Source organism: Habropoda laboriosa, unplaced genomic scaffold (genome assembly GCF_001263275.1).
Source record: "Habropoda laboriosa isolate 0110345459 unplaced genomic scaffold, ASM126327v1 scaffold193, whole genome shotgun sequence".
Taxonomy (NCBI): Eukaryota; Metazoa; Arthropoda; class Insecta; order Hymenoptera; family Apidae; genus Habropoda; species Habropoda laboriosa.
The window spans coordinates 1,185,425-1,205,436 of NW_017100342.1; the positions used below are offsets into that span (position 1 = coordinate 1,185,425).

At 31.5% G+C, this 20,012-nt stretch overlaps 1 protein-coding gene across 1 annotated transcript in view; it reads left to right on the forward strand.

Annotated features, from left to right (window-relative positions):
* Window positions 1-410: 410 nt before the first annotated feature.
* Window positions 411-20,012, forward strand: part of LOC108574501 — a 22,736-nt gene continuing 3,134 nt past the window's right edge. Inside the window, exons 1-6 of the mRNA XM_017937107.1 lie at window positions 411-459; window positions 12,845-12,907; window positions 14,739-15,086; window positions 15,459-15,753; window positions 18,763-18,904; window positions 19,740-19,933. Of these exons, the coding sequence (XP_017792596.1) occupies window positions 425-459; window positions 12,845-12,907; window positions 14,739-15,086; window positions 15,459-15,753; window positions 18,763-18,904; window positions 19,740-19,933 (1,077 nt within the window). The 5' untranslated portion in view covers window positions 411-424. The remainder of the gene's footprint in view (window positions 460-12,844; window positions 12,908-14,738; window positions 15,087-15,458; window positions 15,754-18,762; window positions 18,905-19,739; window positions 19,934-20,012) is intronic.

The following is a 20,012-nucleotide window of genomic DNA, read 5'->3' on the forward strand; positions in this document are numbered from 1 at the left end:
ACGCGGGAAATTTCAAAAATTCACCGAAGAAAATAACCGCGAAATCGAAATGCAAAAATTTGATAGCTTTGGTACAAATTGACCCAGTTGCCCTTGGTTAAGTCGAAGGAAGAGGAGTTCGCAAGGATACGGAAGATTCGTCCAGGATATAGGTAGTGGGGATCGGCAAGCGATCGTTCCTCGGCTAGGATTCAGAGCGAACGGTAGACGGCCGGTCAGTCGCGTTGTCAGAAGTGTCAGAAAGAAGTGTCGTGGCGACACGAGCGCTCATCAGACGATCAGTCGCGTAAAGGAAGCGAATCGGCTCGATCCGCGCGCGTCGCGCAGCAAACCCGCGTTCTCAGTGTTGGTTCGCATCGCGAAGTTCACCTGTCAGCTTACCGACGCTTATCTACGAGTGGTCGGCCGATGCGCCACGTGCGCGATGGGCATGATGGGAATGTTCAAGTGGCTTAGAAAGTAAGTGTTTCTGTGTTGTTTCTTTCCATTTTTGTGTAATTCTTTTCGTTCTCCGTTGTTTGTGCGCAAAGTGTTTGTTGACGCGTGTAAAACGATCTGCTAATTAACACTAAAGGGACCATTCGGGTCAAAAGTGACCCATTGGTAACAACATCCCAAAAGTGAATTTGTACGTAACTTGAAACGTGATTGAAAGAATCTGTCTCACGTCGATACAGATAGATGTAAACATGCAGAAAACGAAGTCAGAAAGTTGCAAACGGTAAATATGTGTATCGGTATCAAACATTCACACTTTCTTTGGAAAATTGCTGATGGGTCGATTTGACCCGGCCGGTCCATCTAGTAGTTAATAAGTTCAAATATCGTATGATAGTAGGCTGGAATAATTTGAACAGTTGAGAGATTGGTAATCGAATTTGCAAACTTTTCATTTTTAAACGATCTTCTTATCTCTGAAGTTATTAATAATTATAATATGATTCACTCTTAGTATTCGGAATATGCAAGGTTTGTAGACAATTTGTGAAACGATTTGCTAATTAATAAGTTTGAATATCATACGACAATAGGCTAAAACAAGTGGAACAGTTAAGACGATAGTAATCGAATTTGCAAATTTTTCATTTCTATGATCTTTGCAATTATTAACAGTTATAATGTGATTGACTCTTAATATTCGGAATGTGCAAGGTTTATAGACGATTTGCTTGTTGTAACAAGAAATCATTTTAATGGTGTAAACAGCATAATACGTTTTTTACAATTAGAAAATTTTGTCCTTTTAAATTTGTGTAATATTGTATACGAATTTTTGAACAATATTACTCACTTATGCTTTGTAGCGCTGTTTCTCTATTATTAATTGCTTATCGATTGTTTTCTTTCGCTTTCCTAGTGTTAGTTAGATTCCCCAATATCATATTTAATTACAATATTGTAAAATTATATTAAAACGTACAATTTATCTCTGAGTTCACACATTTGAATTATCTTTTTAGGTCTTCTTTAGTTATACATCGTTAGTATTGTACTTGATTACTTATCAATATTACTGATTTAATCGCCTCTACTCTACGAGTAAATAATGAAATATGAAAGATTATTTTCGAACAATATCGCGCATAGGTGCATCTGAAAATTTCGAGACTTTGCAAAATCAAAACACACCGTCCCGTTTTTGTATGAATAAGTTTTTCGAACGTCACATTTCCTGTACCGTAAGATTAAAATAAATATGACGCGGCTGAAAATAATCAAACAGAGACGATAAGGAATAAGGTTTATAAAGATGATTCTTCGAAATTTTTGTGTTACCGTAACACTTACAAACCCGAACTGTTGCGCATGTTTACCAGCTAAAGGTCACAAACTATACATTTACAAGAAATTTCAAACTTGACAGATTTTGAATTGTGTCATTATTTTCGCAACCGAATTATATGAATTATTCGATAAGGATAAAGATGAAGATATGGTAAATGAAAACTGTATTTCACGTAGATACACATGTCCCTTGCAGAGACATAATATACACAATAATAACAAAGATGTTACGTTTAAGACGTTTATCAGTTTACATTTTATACGCACACCACTTCCTGAATATATGATAACAATCAAAATGTTACATAATTTTATCGAATTGACAATTCAAGCGTATAACTTTATCCGTAAAATTTTCTTCTCAATAACGATAATAATCAAAACATTACATATACATTGTTTTATACGTGACTTCTTTTTATAACTACAAATATAGTGTACGTTATCTTATTTGTATAAAAATACACAATCGTAAATTAAGAAAGAAGTAGTTTCCTACAATGGAGGTGTACATACCCGCACCTGTAATTATGAGCCATAATTAGGAGTACGTGTAAAATCTAACGTTGGAAAACTTGTAGTGGAAGATTAATGTGAATAAAAAAATTACCGGTAACAGAAAATTCATATCATAACATACTACTTTACTTCTGCAATTTTAACTTACAATACATTGGAAATGTAACATTTAAAATATTATATTTATTTTCCTGTGATATGCAGATTTTGAATATTGCTTTCTCTCAACTTTACATTGATTTCTAAATATTCATTCGAAATATTGATTTCTATCAAAAACTGATAAGTAACGATAAAATTTACCGACTAAGTGAAAAATTGGAAGAATAAAACTTTACTTCTTTTTAAGTAATGTCATCATTTAGATGTACATGTGCAATTAATTTACAATATACTGGAAATGTAACGTTTCAAATATTGGCATATTTGCAGATTTTGAATATTGCAAATTTACCAAATAAAATAATAACGCTAAATAAATTGAAAGAATACATTATGACTTCTCTGCAACACTTTTAACATAATTACTTATTGGTGCTTTGTAAAAATTTTACACGACAAATTACTGTCTCGAATGATTTTTTTCTCGATTTTAACAAACGATAGTTAAAAAGAGTACTATCTCGTCGAATAACTGATAGTTCAGTTTTTAGCCGTTTTTCCAAACGTAATCGCATGGTAAGCTGGTAACCTGATAAGATTTCTAAAATTACAACAAAACGGAGACAGTATTATTGCACGTAAGTAGTGGAGAGATTTATCGTTTATGAACGTTACCATCATTTACTTTCTTCCGGTTGAAAAATTTTTCACCATGAAATCATAGTTGAAGACATGACAATTTAGACACATTAAAGATGTGTTTACGAACACGTATCTGACTTTCACGACATGCCACTACATTAAAGCGTCGAATATTAATTAGAATATTAAATAGAATAAACCTAAGTTGAATATGAAATTATGAAAATCAGCGTTTATTTGAAAAGCAGTATAACGCTGATGCAAGTAATCATATAAAATTTTAACTGTCGAATTGTTAATGTCACAATTGTTACTACAGTTCAGTCTTACATATTTATACGTAAGATTATACGTTCAATCTTACGTGCAATTCTCACTACAATAGTTGAGTGCCGCCACCCTTCGTAGCGGCAAATTTCTACGAGAGTAACAAATAATTTTTTAATAAAAACGTTTCCATCCGTTCTTGTTATTAAAATATAGTCACTATGCCATTTAATCACGTTCAAGATAAAACATGTTGTCGCATACGTGTTCCTTAATTAAATAACAAAATCGCGTGTTTGCAAGAAATTTATTCTTAATAAAAATGAGAATAGAAAAATATATCGTTTATAGGAACTATAAATAAAATTATAATAAAACAAAAAATTAAAAAAAAAATATCGCTCGTTTATTGTAAATACGCGATATAAATATATAATAAACTGATGTACTTGCATTACAATAATATTGTAGTAAAATTTCATTCCCATGAAGTGTAATTTTAAATAAAAGAGAATTAATAAGAGGAGCAAGGTCGGTAATTGACGAATCCTATTTGCATCGTTGTTTTCGAGACGAGATAAATAGAACGAAATTTTTTGACATTCTAAAATTATAACGAACATTTACTTTTATAAACATAATAACCGTTTTCAAGTCGAAGATATACGTTGTACGACAGTAGCAAGCAAAACAAAATCCACCTTCGAAACGAAAACAAACTCGCGGCGCAGTAGATTATGGTGTTTGATCACTGTTCCTTGAATACTTGTGAAACGATCGAATTCTGTAATTTTATACATCTATCCCGTGTGATCTAACGATGAATGACTTGATTTTCCGCATTTTGCCCGAAGTGGTGAACAATGTAATATCATCGGTCGTTATAAAATGCTCGACATCTGTTCAAGAAGATCGGTAAGTACACGGATCAATATAGAATTTGAGATTTTAAAAGGTGATGAGGATGTACAATGAAAATTTCACGAATAATGTCCATTTCACTAAAGGTATTTCTTCAACGTGATGTATTAATCATTTTTTCATTGAAAAAAACCATTTCTTCTCTCTTTAATTAGAAATTAAAAGACACGTTTATTGATAAAAGCAATGAAAATTGATATTTCTCGAATATTGCACTGTATTACTTCAAAGTTTCTGTTAAATTATTATCTAAATTTTTTGAAAGCAACTTATTACAAATGTGAGATAAAATAATCGTTAATAATATCATAAAAAGCTGTACAACCAAATTATTATCGAAATTTACAGTACCATCCAAAATTTCAATTAAAAACAATTTTTTTGCAATGAGATGCAAGTTCTCTTCAGTTCACTGTGTCAATATACATATAGAAATCTCGAGTTAGATTTTCTTCAAACTTTTATTTTTCGTAATTTGTTAGTAACAAAATAAAAACGAGGAGAAAATAACGACAGCGAATACAGCGGTGAATTTTTTACCGCAAGTTCTTACTATTATTGTCACATCGACCGAATGTACCACAGGAAATGGTGTTCAACAAAGTGAGACACCATATTGTTCGAAGCACCGGTGACAAACGAGCACATACCTCTTTCACTGCATTACAACAATGCGTATGGTAATTACGGTTACTAAACATATCGCACCTGTGATACTTATTACGATTGTATTCTATGTCTCAACCTGTGTTTGAATAAAATGATCTACTTTTATGTAACGTTGTAATTAGTGAAATTACTTTCACAAAACATTTCGTTTATGAAATAAAAAAGAAACTAACTAACGATCTTCTACTCCAATGAAGCAACGAAGATTTTAAATTAATTAAAAAAATAAACATATTTTGCATATCTTTTGCAAGCAGTACATACTTGAACATTAACACTGGATGTTAGGTTGCTGAATTTTTCGCTAATTAATAAGAATTTATACATTTTGATCGTTTCTAACATTGAGAATTTTAATCTAGCATTGTAAAAAATAGTAATGTATTTTTTTTTTTTGTTAAACTTTTAAACGCTAATTTATCTGAAAAGTAACGGTACAAAATAAAAGTAAAATTATAAGTACACCTATAGATTCTGCATATGCAAAACATTAATAAAAGGAGTTATCATTAGTTTGGATTACCTATCGTTTAATTGAATACTAAACTGATTTAATTATAAATACAATTGTCAGTACATACTTTCACAAGGAATCATTGCAACTGTAACTTTTGATAAAAGTAAAGTTCAAGCGGAATGGTTTCGCCTTAATTCGCAAACGCTTCGCGAGTGATCGCGTTTCTAGGAAATATAACGAAAAAATAAACTGGAAATAAGGAATTCATTTTACTCAATAATTCTGCATGTTACAGTATATACTCCAGAGTATCAGAGTGCGTAATCAGAACATTGTAATTATTACGAAACGCATCCTAGAATATTAATACCCTAATTTACTAAAACCTGTATAATAACTTACTATACTTCACAGTACAAAGTTTACTATACTTTATAGTACAAAGCGTAATAAAACCATACACTTCCATTAAAAAAAAAAACTAAACCTAATATTGAAACCTCTATAATTAATAATTAAATCAAAATATTCACGCCTAATTTTGCAAATTTCTTCTCTAAATTAAACAACTTACTTTCGTTAATTCAAAACATAATTTTATATACTCGACTAAACTAAATAGAAATTATTCAATTCATGCTACACTATGGCACAATCTGTTCCATTTTCTCTAATACAAATGTTCCAAATTTGCCTTGAGAAAATCTGGATAATTCAAAACACTATATGTATAGCGGTCATATTTTATACCCTAAACATTTTTCGCGTTCGCAAAAGCCACGTTACGCATTACTATACGCTAACTCTTTTCTACTCGGTTTTCGGTGCTCTCTATCAGACTGACACGAACTCGGTAACCTTCACCTATAACGTAACTCGTTGACAAGAGAATTATGCTTTATCATAGGCGTCGCTGCAACCGGTTCTCCTGCTCTAAAACATCCAGATAATTTGCTGTGAAATGATGATCTACTAGACTAGTAGTATCGTCACTGATGCATGCAGCGAACATTATCGTCCTCTTCATCGAACATTGCAATTCAGTTTTGCGCGAGTTTTGCTACTCTCGGTGTTACGAACGGAATATTTTCAATACCTATTCTTGTACGGTTAAACTTTTTCAGTGAAGGTTGCAAGTGCACAAAGTTCTACGAAGTTAGCAACAAGTGATTTTAATCGTACGACAGTTTATTGCTCCGTAAAGTTCTGCAAACGTTAAGTTCTGCAAAGTTGAAACATCGTGGCTTGGATATCCTTCGAAATTGAAATTCTATGTACAAGAGGAATAGTTTTCGACGTGAAGAGACTGTGTGAAATTGAAACCCCCATAGTGATTGTTCTATAAGACTTTACGAAACTAATATTTTACGATATTAAAATTCCTTGTGGTTGATGTCCTTTGAAATTGACATTTTATCTGATACAGAGTGCGTTTGACATCAAGTACTGTCCAGTTGAAATATCCGTGAAGACCATTACTCTACGAAATCCCATGGAACTAATGTTCTGTGAAGTTGAAATTCCTTGATGTTGATGTTCTTTCGAATGAGATTTTCTTTTAAACGCGAAACAATTCTAACGTCGAGTTTCATAATGTTGAAAACCATGGAAAATTTGCAGGACTAACATAGTTCAGATATTAAATTCTACACCTATAGGTGACATTTCTACGGAGGATCAGTCCTGTGAAATCGAAATTTTATTCGAAAAAATAATACTACAATAATATTATACTTTTCGTAGCTGTTATTAAGATACTTTTATTTTATTTTTATTTATTCAAATACCCTTTGGTACACAAAGATAAATGAGCATTACCGGTTCAAAACATGGATGATGAATCTTCTAAAATTGTGTAAAGAATTGGCAAAAAGTCAAGAAACTGACAAAAGGTGTTAGACATCATACAAAGGCGGTTGATACAACTATATTGGCCACATAGTGTACGGTGAGTTTCTATGAAATTTCTAAATGGTACATATATAAAGTATGAATAGAGATAATACTTCTGAACGAATTAAAAACCTCATAAACAAATAGTGCATCAAACATCACACGCCTTTTTTCCAACGACATCGAGGTTCATTTTTAATTTAAAAAATTTGTTCTAAAGTTTCATCAAGTAAAATAATGTTTAATGTTCTATGAAATGGAAAACTCGATAAAATACACTGCTCCATGTTATTCTACGAAATGAAAATTCTATAGAGTTAGCATTGCTTGAAATTGAAATTCCGTTAAACCGATGTTGCATAGAGTTGAAATTCAATGTAGTTAGTGGTCCATAAAATTGACATTCTGCGAGATCAACAAGCAACGGTATTCAGATTCGGCATAATGGAAACTGGTTCTACAAATTTCAAATCTGAATCACGCTTGAAAAATCATCGTCCGTGAAAGTGATATGTTGTTCGAAATTTAAAAAAAACATCTTACATCTGCGTTTATATATATTATTTTATTCTTCGTTCTAACAACTTCTAACATCTCGTGATTACAATAACAGTGAGGTCTGATATCGAGAGGCAATGATCAAACCGTTCAGTTGATATTATTGTTTAATTGACAGAACGAATCGAAGGTTCGATCGAACAATAGTGATCAGACCGAAATCTTGCTTGAACGAATTCCTCCCTATAGACTTATTTACTTTCTGCTCTGTGAAAATGTTCCGAAAAATTTCAAGCGTATCGAATACACAGGTTAATTACGCTTGAAAAGAACGAGGCCTTTTGTGTGGTTTGGAGGTGAGCACAGGTAAACCGTTAACTAGAATCAACGTAGCTCTACCACGATATAACGACCACCTATTATACTTTTAACTAAATGACTATACATATATACTTATTGGTATCGAACGTTTCCTTCGTGAAACCATTGAAAAAAATTTGATTGTCTTGTATGTTGGGAATTAATAAATGGAATACAAACAGACTTCAAAATTTATGTAATTACATCCACGAAGAAGTAACTAATTTGTTGAGAATTAATTGAAAATTGTACCAAAAAATGATTATAGAATCAACGTAATCAAGCAATATATTTTATTACTGAAGAGAATGAAATGAAAATTAAACATTTCTAGTTTCACTGATACTTTGCATATTTTTAACAATATATTTTGATTGATTGCTGTAATAAATATATTTTGATAAATTTTCATACCTTATGTTTGAAACTCACGTTTATTAAAAAAATTTAGCTTCAGTCTATCATTAAAAAAAAGTACAATTTCAATCATTCGAGGCCTTTTCAGAGAAAAAACTTATCCCTTGATTTATGGAAAATGTTTCACAGTAGGTAATAAATGACGTAGAGTTACGTAGAGATTCTGAATATACGTAGAACTAAATAGCAAAAGACAAAAACTATATTCAAATGCGTATATTTTCAATACAAATGTTTATAATTACACGCGCTGATTAAAAATAGAATTCAATATCGAATAACGTATCAAAATTAGTAAAAAAAAAATGGCTGAATACTTATCACCGGAAAACCGTAACTTATAAATTATAAGTAATAAAAATCGTTTTCCTTTTCTCTACAACGACTTGTTAATCGTACGAAATGTGTAGTCTTAATTTTTCGAATTCATTTATTACCTATAATTACCAGCGTGTGTACCGTTTAATCTAAAACCTGTTCCTCATCTGATGATAATTCTACAAATCTGGATAATTTTGCAATTATTATTAAAACGACGCAAGCATCGTTATTCAATTAACGCCTCGAGCATTAAGATGTTTTGAAAAACGGACGTTGTAAGTGTGCGTTTCAGAGGGTTCATTCTAGCGTTTATTGTGACAAATTCGCGAATCATCTTATTTTATGTTACATAATTACCGCTAATGAAACTGTGACGACGCAGATCTGAGAATAGCGGCAGGTCAGTTTTCGCTCCACGAGCACACAATAAAGGTTTATTAAGCATACTAATGCGCCATAAGCTTTCTCTGTTAATAGTTACGTCGTGGTATGAACGAAGGCTCAACAGGCGACATTCATAGTATCAATTTAAAGCGTGCAGTAAAATGTAACATCTTGACTCTTATTTTGTTGATTATCTGGCTAAATTAATTTTTAATAAATTGTACCACTACAATTTTTTTATGGCTGTGGATGTAATTAAAATAATTCAACTGATATTTAATGAGAAAAGAAAAAACAGAAACGATTGGTACCTTCTTGATATTTTTTTAAATATCGTACTTAGGAGTCGTGTAATTCTTGCTAAATTATTTTAATAAATTGTATTATTATAAATTTTGTACGACTATTAATGTAATTAAAATAATTCAACTGATATTTAATAAGAGAAGAAAAAACAAAAGCGATTGCAATTCTCTTGATATTTTTTAAAATACCATATTTAGGAAATCGTATAATTTCAATTGCATAATCATTGCAATAATGAGTACATATACAGTGAATTTCACTATTTTCTTATTTACGTGTCCACCATGTTTCTTGACACAGAAGTTCATTTTTAAGTAAAAAATATATGAAGAAATCTATAATTCGCTATTGTTAAATCATTTTTTTATCGTTATATTGGAACAGACAGCAAATAAACGAGGATAATATAAAAAAAAAACTAATTCGAATATTCTTACAGAATTTCGATAATATTTAACATTTCTTTTTTTTTTGGTAATTTTCTGATTGCATTTGTTTATTACTGCACAGTAATATTATTGCCGTTAGTAGAGTACTAAATGTCACGTTTCCATGAGAGAATTATTTATTTATAACGACGCGATATGTAAGTACAAATTTGTTAAAGTTTGCATTTAACGTAAAGATCGTATATTATTTTCATTGAGCAATCTTATTAATCTTGTATATCGGAGATTGCAAAAATGATAAGAATCGTCCAATGTGCAAAACGTAATCCTCCCATAAATATAAACACAGCGTAACGTCATACACAATAAACTATAGAAGCGAAATGAACTTTTTTATTAAAATTCTATTTCAGGTCGGTAACGAACTAGTTACAGATGCAGGTAGAAAAATTTGTATAACTTAATGCCTCGTTTACTAACATAAGAAATATGAAATGCAGTCTAGGATGTGCGCTATTTGTATTTATACTTCTTATTTTGTCGTGGCTAATCTGGATCACACGAACAAAATATGTATTTAGCACATAGTTTCTTTTACTTTATTACAGGAAACGTGATCATTTTTGTCCCGAAAAAGTAACTTTGCACTTTAGTAGCGCAATTAACTTAGAGCAAAATTCAGTACAGTTAAGTGTAACACTGTAACGGGTTTCTTAAGAGAAATATAAAGAAATTGATGAAAAATTGTTAAAATCATTTTTATGTTAATTAATTCTGTTGCAAAATCAAATACCAAACAGAAGAAAAATAAATGAAATACGATTCTTTGAATTCTTTAAATTTTTTTTTTTTTCAAAGAATCGTATCACTCGATAAAAATATATGTAACAAAAGTGAGAATACATGTTTGACACTTGTACAAATTTGTGTAATAATTATTTTTATCCCGGTATCTCCAACTATGAAAAACAAGATGTCTCCAACAATAAAACAATTAACTTAATATAATAAGAACTTTGCAGAAGATTTTCTTCAGACAAGCACAAAGACAATAGCTCCTGTACTATTTATGAAACAACAATAATACAATGAATAATGAATACAGTTTTCCAATTACGCAAGAAACCGCATAATCGTGCAGTAATAAATTTGATCAATCTTTCTCTCCTCTTATTTAATTATTTATACCTGTTTCCAACGAAGAGTATTATCAAACCGAAGAACCACAAAAAACTACCATGGAATCAGATCCTATAACGCTCTTCATAGCACACACACACACACACACACAGTACTATTTAGCTTTAATTAAGCAAACACATGCAAACGAAATGAATCACGGAAGCGTACTACTTTTGCAAGAGTTCTCAGCACCTGTAGATTACAATTTATCAGATTGCACTATCGCTACGTCTATATATTGCCTATCTTCCACGGCGTTCCTGATTTCACTGACATAGAAATAGATAAAAAATTAGTATTCTGTAAATCCTCCACGTTGTTACGATTCGTATTGAATTTCAAAGAAGCGCAATAGTGCACAAGTCCTTGCATCAGGTACAAGATAAAATGCTTCGGTTACCTTCGAGTATAAATTGGAAAGTCGTAATTAGCTATCGCCTTGTGTTTGTAGATAAAACGGGACAGAATTAGAACTCCGAAATGATAACATCGGTAGGTTTCATAATATTGTTACCGCTGTACTTCAGGCACATTTTATTGATCGTTCGAATAATCTACTTAAATATGGAACCGATTAGAATTCACATAATTAATAAAACAAATTATCCCGATTAAATTGCCCATCTCGTAGCTTCGTTGTAGTGTTTTAATTGTACCTCTCATTAGTAATGAATTATTTATCAGATTAACAATATCGTAACGGCATTCGGTCGAGTGAACTAATAAATTAGCTAAACGAATGAAATCTTTGTTAAATGTGCGATTTAGATTATATTTCTTCCAGGTGGTAATATTGTGTTATTGAAAATGTATTATTAAGTACGAGGTAGAATTAATACATTGCGATAGAGTTAAAACAAAAGGCGCGATAATTACCGGGAACGCTTGCAGAACAGAAATATTCAACACTATTAGGTTCAATTTCAGCCACTCGGTATACCATTGCGCAGAGTTTAATTGGTTGTTCTGACAATTGGTCGCGAGGATTTGTTAACGAAACCCTGCTTAATGTTTAAATTCAATTGAAGAAATTGCCGTTTACGCTTGATTTCGTCAATTGCAAATAAGTCTATTTTTGTAGTTACAATTTAATAGATAGACAACTGATCTTATAGAGGATAAATTTTGATACAGAGAGATGGTACTTTTAAAATTTATCAAATTCCCCTTTTCCGTTTTCTTACCGAATACGCCATTGACGATATGTAAAATAGAAAGCAGAAAGAAGGGAGCAAAGTGAAAAAAGAAGTTATGGTTTCGATAGTGTCGTTGCTCTACGATCCATGAAAAAGGAATCGGAGAAAGTACAAGTTTGTAGTCGCTGAAATTTCGCGAGCGAAAAACAGACGTTACAAGCTGTTCACTTTCCGCGATGCTTCGGTTTTTTCCCAGTTGAGTTGTTCCACTAACCTCCCTAGCTCTCTGGATCGTAACCAAATGAAATTGGTGCATCTACTTATTTTTCCTCCAGAGGATCTAATATTAATATCTCTAATTACATTTCGAACCTCGAGACATTATTAATATTCAGTATCGTACAATATTGTAATTGAAAATCTCTAGGAATTCAACAACGAAGATTTATATAATTTCGTAATCAATAATATTCATTATCGATTCGAAATCAACATTCAACATCTGTCGAAATCATCGTACTCAATTTATTTGTTTCTTAATGTTTCTAAACTAATCTGATTTTATTGTAAAAACATAAGCGTACTTATTTTTGCAGAGATATCGCACAAAGAGATCGCACTGTGTGGAATTTAACACAAAAGCAATCTGGTCTGAACAAGTAAGTATAATTATTTCTTGTTTCTCCAAAAAAATTTCGTATGTACCCTCGTATGCAAAATTCTTAAATCAAATATTTAAACAATTTCTTAAAGACAATATTTTTTATCAAATTTACAATCCCCCTTCCAATAATTTTTGTGACAGTAATTCTACAAGTACGAAATAGTAGTATTATAAATAGAAAGATATGGCTAGACCTCGTACTTTTTTGACACACTTTATTTATTATTTATTCTTAGATAATAGGAACATGCGGCGACTGCATTATACATTCTAAGATAATACAAATACATACATGACACTTGTAAAACAAGTTTCACATTGAATAGAATTAACATTCACCATATGCTGCTGTGTATATACATGGTACTTCCAAAGTATACAGCACTTGTATTTTTTCCCGCGAAAGTTCAATGTTAGGTCGGGTTCCGGTTCATTGTAATACTGTTAAACCTCACTGCACACGAGAAAATAACGATCATTATCACCACACCTTGCGCGGGAAATCGTTTACCTACTGCGACTATCGACCAATGACCATAAAATTGATAGTTCGGACCAAATGTTTACCGAACAATCTTTGACAAATTTACATTTATGCAACTCATTGAATTTACTTGAATATTTTTTAATTATAATTAATGTCACTTATTTTAAAAAATTTCGTATTATTTCACATTACTTAAACAATGGTATTAAAAGATCAAACGCACGTGATCATCTTTATTGCATTTCAATTTAGAACAGACCAATCACAATACAAGAAATACATAGACCAAACACAGTACTGCTAGAATTAGGAAAGGACCAATAGAACATCTCGGACAACATTTTTATCGATATATTTGTCGATAAATCGATCTAGTATACGTGTTACCAACGGTAATAACATCGTAGAAGTAATTTAAAACATAATTATTTAGTGTGACAGAGAGTTTAACTTTTTTGATCTTAAAAATGACAGACGGCATGAAAAAAAGACGAGAAATGAATTACAAATGCGGACGAACTGTCAGGTGAACGTTACATTTTCCGCATGAAAGCGATAAACGCCTTAACCTATTTTGCCCTGTACGTTGAGAAGAATAATTCGAACTGACAGCATCCTCGGTGGTTCACCTAATCGAATTCGCATCGACTTTATTCTTTGAATAACTGCAATGTTTTCTAGTTTCTAAAGTTCCCAGTATCATTTTCACTTATGTTGTGCATACAAGAGATAAATCAGTCATATTTTCTAATTACATATATTACTTTAATATCTTACAAATCGACTGTCTTTGGACCGTATCATTTGTCATGCGTGAATTTTTCCGTCATTATATAATGAAATTATCATAGTTTTGAAAGGGTTCTCAACCTTCGAATTTAGGAAACCATTATTATAAATAATTTTCGTTGATGTCAACTGATTATATGCACATGTGAAACTTGTAGTGTAATAAATAGGTTAGAGATATTAACGGATGTATACAACATTTAAAATGTGTAAATTGAAACAAACAGATTTATTTTGCCATATGGAAGTCAGTGTTTCTCAATTAATATTTTCGTAATATTCTGATATTTTAAGAGTTAACAATTCTTCGGAGAATATCTTGTTAACTTTTTTCAATATAGTAGTAATAATTTCATACATTCTTTCCTGAACGAATACATTAATAAAATTATATTACTGTAATAATAAATAATTTTTTAATAAAATTTATTTTTATATCAAATTCCTTTGTCTTGAAGCACTAAATGTTTTTATTGAAGCATCAAGCATATCTTACATTCTTAAAAATATATTTTTTATGCTACTTAGAAGTGTTTATTTCTGTTTTTAGCGAGTCTTATCGTAATGCTCTCCAAGCTTTCATAGATCGCAGACGGACCTCCGACGACATAGAGATTGAAACATCCAGTAGTCCCGACAAGAAAAGAGCAGACTTTTTGGCGAAAAATAATAACAATAAATACGACAATGAACGGAAATCACAAGAATCGAAGTCAATCATACCTGGTGTACCACATATACCAGCTCCAGAAATTTTTGAAATTGGATGGGTAGCTGGTACGGAAGACCGATATCTCGAGCTGATTTTTGCTGAATGGCAAAATACCCGAGTTTCACTGAAGAGGCACTCACATCCGGAATGCAAAGATGCTGTGAAAGCGGATTTAGATATACTTTCGTACGTACCAATTAATATAATATAAAAGAATAAACTTTTATTGATTATTATTATGAACGTTTTCCCTTTACTTTTCCCTGACGAACGATGTTTTCTTTAGTTTAGATAACTTCCGCTTATACATTTCTAACCTGTCAATGTAACATTGAAAAGTTACTGCAGAATATCAAAATTTCAGTATACATATTATAAAATAATAATTGCAAATGTCATTAATTACATTGTTTTGTAATATTTTCTAAAACATTTATTAATATTACATATTATTTAGCAAATAATACAATAACGAACGACACATCTCTCCTTTCATTTGATTTTTCTTAATTTATTTGATTAACAATTATATACACATGGTTCTTTGTTTTCATTCAGGGAAATTCGGCACCCTAATGTGCTATTGTTAATGGCCAGCACGTACACAGATGATCATGGTCTAGTCTCTATTTTCGAATCGGTCGATTGTACCCTTTATCATTACATACACGATCAGGGTGAACGTATATCAATACAAGGTATCGCAAAATGCGGAGGAAGACTGTCCGATGCCTTAAGACATTCTCACATGCGCGGATATGTGCACACTGCCATTAGCTCACATTGCGTCTTTCTGGCTTCTAGTGGTATCGTGAAACTAGGCGGATGGGAACTGGCCATGCATATCAACAATGTAAGTGAATATATTTAGTTTTTATTATACGGTGCATAATACAGCTTGATTAATTGACCTTAGTTTGCTAGTATTAAATTCAAGTTGTCATTAACAATATAGTTTCACCACGTTGATATAATTCGTATTTTTAACATTGTCCCCTGTGTCTCAGTTGTCTCTAGTGCTTTCTTAGAATTTCCTTTTGCGTAAGATCCGAAAAAAAGTGAAAACATTTCGAATCCATATTCCCCTAACATCTTTTCACATTATTTTAGTAAACGTTTGCAACCTTTTCTTGTGAAATAAAACTTAAAAATCAAACGTAATCGAAAATAAAGGAGTACTTTAAGATCGTTGTTACATAATCGTTACGTACGATTTACAGATGAAATCTCTTATTTCTTGCAATGCTTGATGATGTAAGAGAGCGGTGTTAAAGAAAAATTCTAATCGATCAATTTCTCTCGTCGATCTGTTATTCCTTTTTCAGTCAGTGTTCAGTTTTGCGCGAACCTATTTTATATGTTACTACCGGAAAAATGATTTAGCTATCGGTGAGACGTTTATTTCATTCGTGAATTTTACACGAACAAAATCTCGCGTCTGCGAGAAATTATTTAACCGTTCAAGTTTCAATGAATCATTGCGTTACACGTTCTTTCGTTCAACGAGTGAAATTAATTGAAATAAATAGCTTTGGTTCGTACGTTCCGCGCTATTCCACAAACTATTTACTCTAAAAGGTGTGTGAGCGCTCTAAAGCTTTTTTTTTTTTGTATTCGACCCTGGAAATTGATTCATGCAAAATATGTAATGAGAATTATTTTGCACAATGAAAATCGACTTTCGCGATGTCCGTGATTAATTATCCTTTTACCGTGTGAACTATCAGATATGGTTATTAAGAGAGAAAACCTGAAATCATAAAGGACAATACAGATGAAATATTACAGGATGAAAGTTCGTTTCAATGTTGAAAGTTAATGAACTGATTATTAAATTGCAAGTCGATGTAATTAGTGGAAAGTAATTCACACGTTGCATAAGTGTCTTCATCCAAAGTGGATTAACAATTAAAAATATATCACCACTAATAACGTACTTGAGTACATCAATCAAATTAGCCTGCAATTTTTTTCGTAAGTTTTACGTAAAGAAAAAGAGAATTACGCGAGATAGTGAGAGTCTGCAACTTTGACCTCATAATTCAGTAAAATTGAAAACATTACGATCGTACAAATATAAACCCGAAATACGCTGTTTAAAATAATTAAAAAATCATTTATTGTAACGAGTAATAAATTTTAATTACTTTGAGTAATTTTTATATAATACGAAAGAAAATATTGGATCAAATTTAGGGAAGAATGTCTATATATTTATAAGATATTAAACATTCTTTTACTTGGATGTTTACTTCACATTTCATTATTCGTTGTTTATTGTGCCTTTGAACACACGATTCCCTAATTACAATTTCGTAAACAGCTGAATTCGTGTAGATATAACGTCATATCCGTTTTTTCCATTGGCACACCCAGCGATATTTCGCAGCAGGAAATTGTCAGCGTTGTTTCTCACAAAATGCTCATTTTTGAATAAAGTCACCGTTCCGTAACGTTCTTAATTATGCTCCATGACTGAAGCATGAAAATAAATGTAAATCATAGGCAGTAGACAGTCGAATATGTCGTGTATGTTATTTTTAAAAATGTGAGTCAAACTAAACACATGTGCATCCTATATACATTGCTTTCTTTATTTGCATACATTTGAAGATATTTATTTTTTCGATTTAATAATCGAAAATCAATGAATGCATTAACGACTGAGAAGCGACATTAAATGATTATCACTTGGTGAATAGTTAATGAAGACTTTCTTAGAACTGATATTTTCCTGTTGCAACAGATCTATGAGCCTCCATAAATTGCACACCATATATTAGAGGCCTAAGTAGTGAAATAGTTCGAAAGAATGAACCTCAAGAATACATTGAATATTGAAAGAAAATAGTATAATTTAGTTCTACGTTAATTTAAAAAAATATCAAAGAAGATCCGATTTGCAACCTTAATCCGATTAGCATAAAGAACTTCGAGTGGAAAGGGTTAATGTAAATAATGTACGACACTTCTTGGTCTCTTTATCTCTTCCTCGTGAATTAATTTTGAAAATTTCGTCGTAAAATTGTTGAACGTTTAACAAATGTCTCGTTGTGAAAATCGTATAAAAAGTAACAATTGAAAATCAGTGAATGCATCTGTACAATTAACGTATGGTGCTTCTTGGTCTCTTTATCTCTTCCTCGTGAATTGTTAAGAGTTTCCCATTATTTCGAGTAGCGTACATAATATCAACGTAGTAATTATATGAGGTAATATGTGTAGAAAGTAATAAGATCCTAGAGTGGTGAGAATTAATTTGTTCAGCGTATATGTGCAGGTTTGAATAAATTCCGTGAACTTTGCACAATCCTGCGCGGACTTTCACACCCAGTTCTCATGAATTTTTTTCCAGACGCAACTAGGATAGGTAATCTGTACACATAAAACATTAGATATTTCGACATAATTGAAAATGTAACAAACATGTGTAAAAACTTCAGTCAAAAATATAAAACAAGCGAAAATTTTGAAATTATTTTCATAAAACTTTTGCACAAAGTCTGAGACGTTTTCACAAAAATAAGCATGTCAGAGATACTCCGTAAACTTGTGTAATACTTTTAGAAAATATCGAACGCAGGTAAAGACAAATTTCTGTCAAATCTTTGCCTTCAAGTGAAGCTGAAACAAAGGTACAATTGTCATTCTGAAAATCGTTTAAAAGTAACATTACCCAAAATTTCGTATCAACAACCGTAATATATTTTACACTAATGTTTCTAGTGAATGAATCCCATTTTTATACTGAAAAATTTGCTTGCTATCATCGAACACTTGATTCATTTGCAAATACCAATGTCACTTGATATTTTTCTTTGTTTGGCCTCTAACGATTTTGTATTTTGTAATTTCAATGCAGTCAAAGGCAGACAGAAAATTCGAGGAACGCTTACGATCCGAGATTTTCAACTGGCAAGCTCCAGAACTTTTTCACGGTTACGAACCAGGAAAAGAAAGCGACGTGTACGGATTGGCTTTGTTAATTTGGGAAATGTGTACAAGTAAGTGTTTTTAATCAATAATCTTCGTTCTTTTTCCCATCGAATTTCCACCGCGGCTCTTAAGAATCGTGTAATAATTTCTAACGAAGCAGGAGCATTCGAGGAATTTCATGCACGTGAATTTCTTCACCTGAACCTGAACGATTACGAGATTAACTTTTCAACCAGAAACTCCACCGTGATCTCGGTGTAAAAATGAAACAGGTTTATAGAACCGATAAGGAAACGAAATCACATTCGCTGGGATTTCAATAGATCCAAAGGCTGTTCGATTCTCCAAGTACTTATGTATATTACACGCGATAAACAAAATTTCGTAATTATGTTTTGATTGCGCAAAACGCTTGAAGTCTTTACAGAATTGTAGAATCTCTGATATACATTTACTTTCTAATTATAAACAAATCTGTAAAATTAATACAGTACATGATTCTTTACGTGTTATGCGATTATGCGATACATTACATTACAAAGTTTCCTTACGTTGAAAAAATAATACTTTTCGCATTATTAATTAGACTTATTAAAAGAAACATAGTAGACTTTTAGCTTTCCTTAGTGGTTTGTAGCTTTTAAATAAGTATTGTATTTTCCGTAAATTTTAGAGAATTTTCTGTAAATTTTTCCGTAAATTTTCAAGAAAAATTCGTTTAAGTGTATGTTGCAATTCATAGAAAAATATTAATATTTGATTTCCCCTTTCGGAGTAGAATTGAGAAATTGCTTCGTTAAAAATATTTGAGCGTTTTTACTCATTTTATTTTTCTAATGTACTCGTATTTGCACAACTATGGACCGATTAGTAAAGAAAAATTGATTTTTCATTAAAAAACAGTGCACGTACCATGGAATGGATACAGTAAGGCAGATGTGGAAAGACAATATTTGCATTGGAAACGTGGAGTTATTATGGATTTGTATGATTTTCCGCCGTTGCTGAATAACTTACTAGAAGCTGGGTTACAGTTAGATGTTAATAAAAGGACATTAGATATGAATAGAATACGTAGATTTCTTCAACGACTAGAGGTTGGTACTTTTTTTCTTTCAATGAACTTACATTCAAATTCCAATAAAACATTAAATTAATATTCTACTCAGAAACACT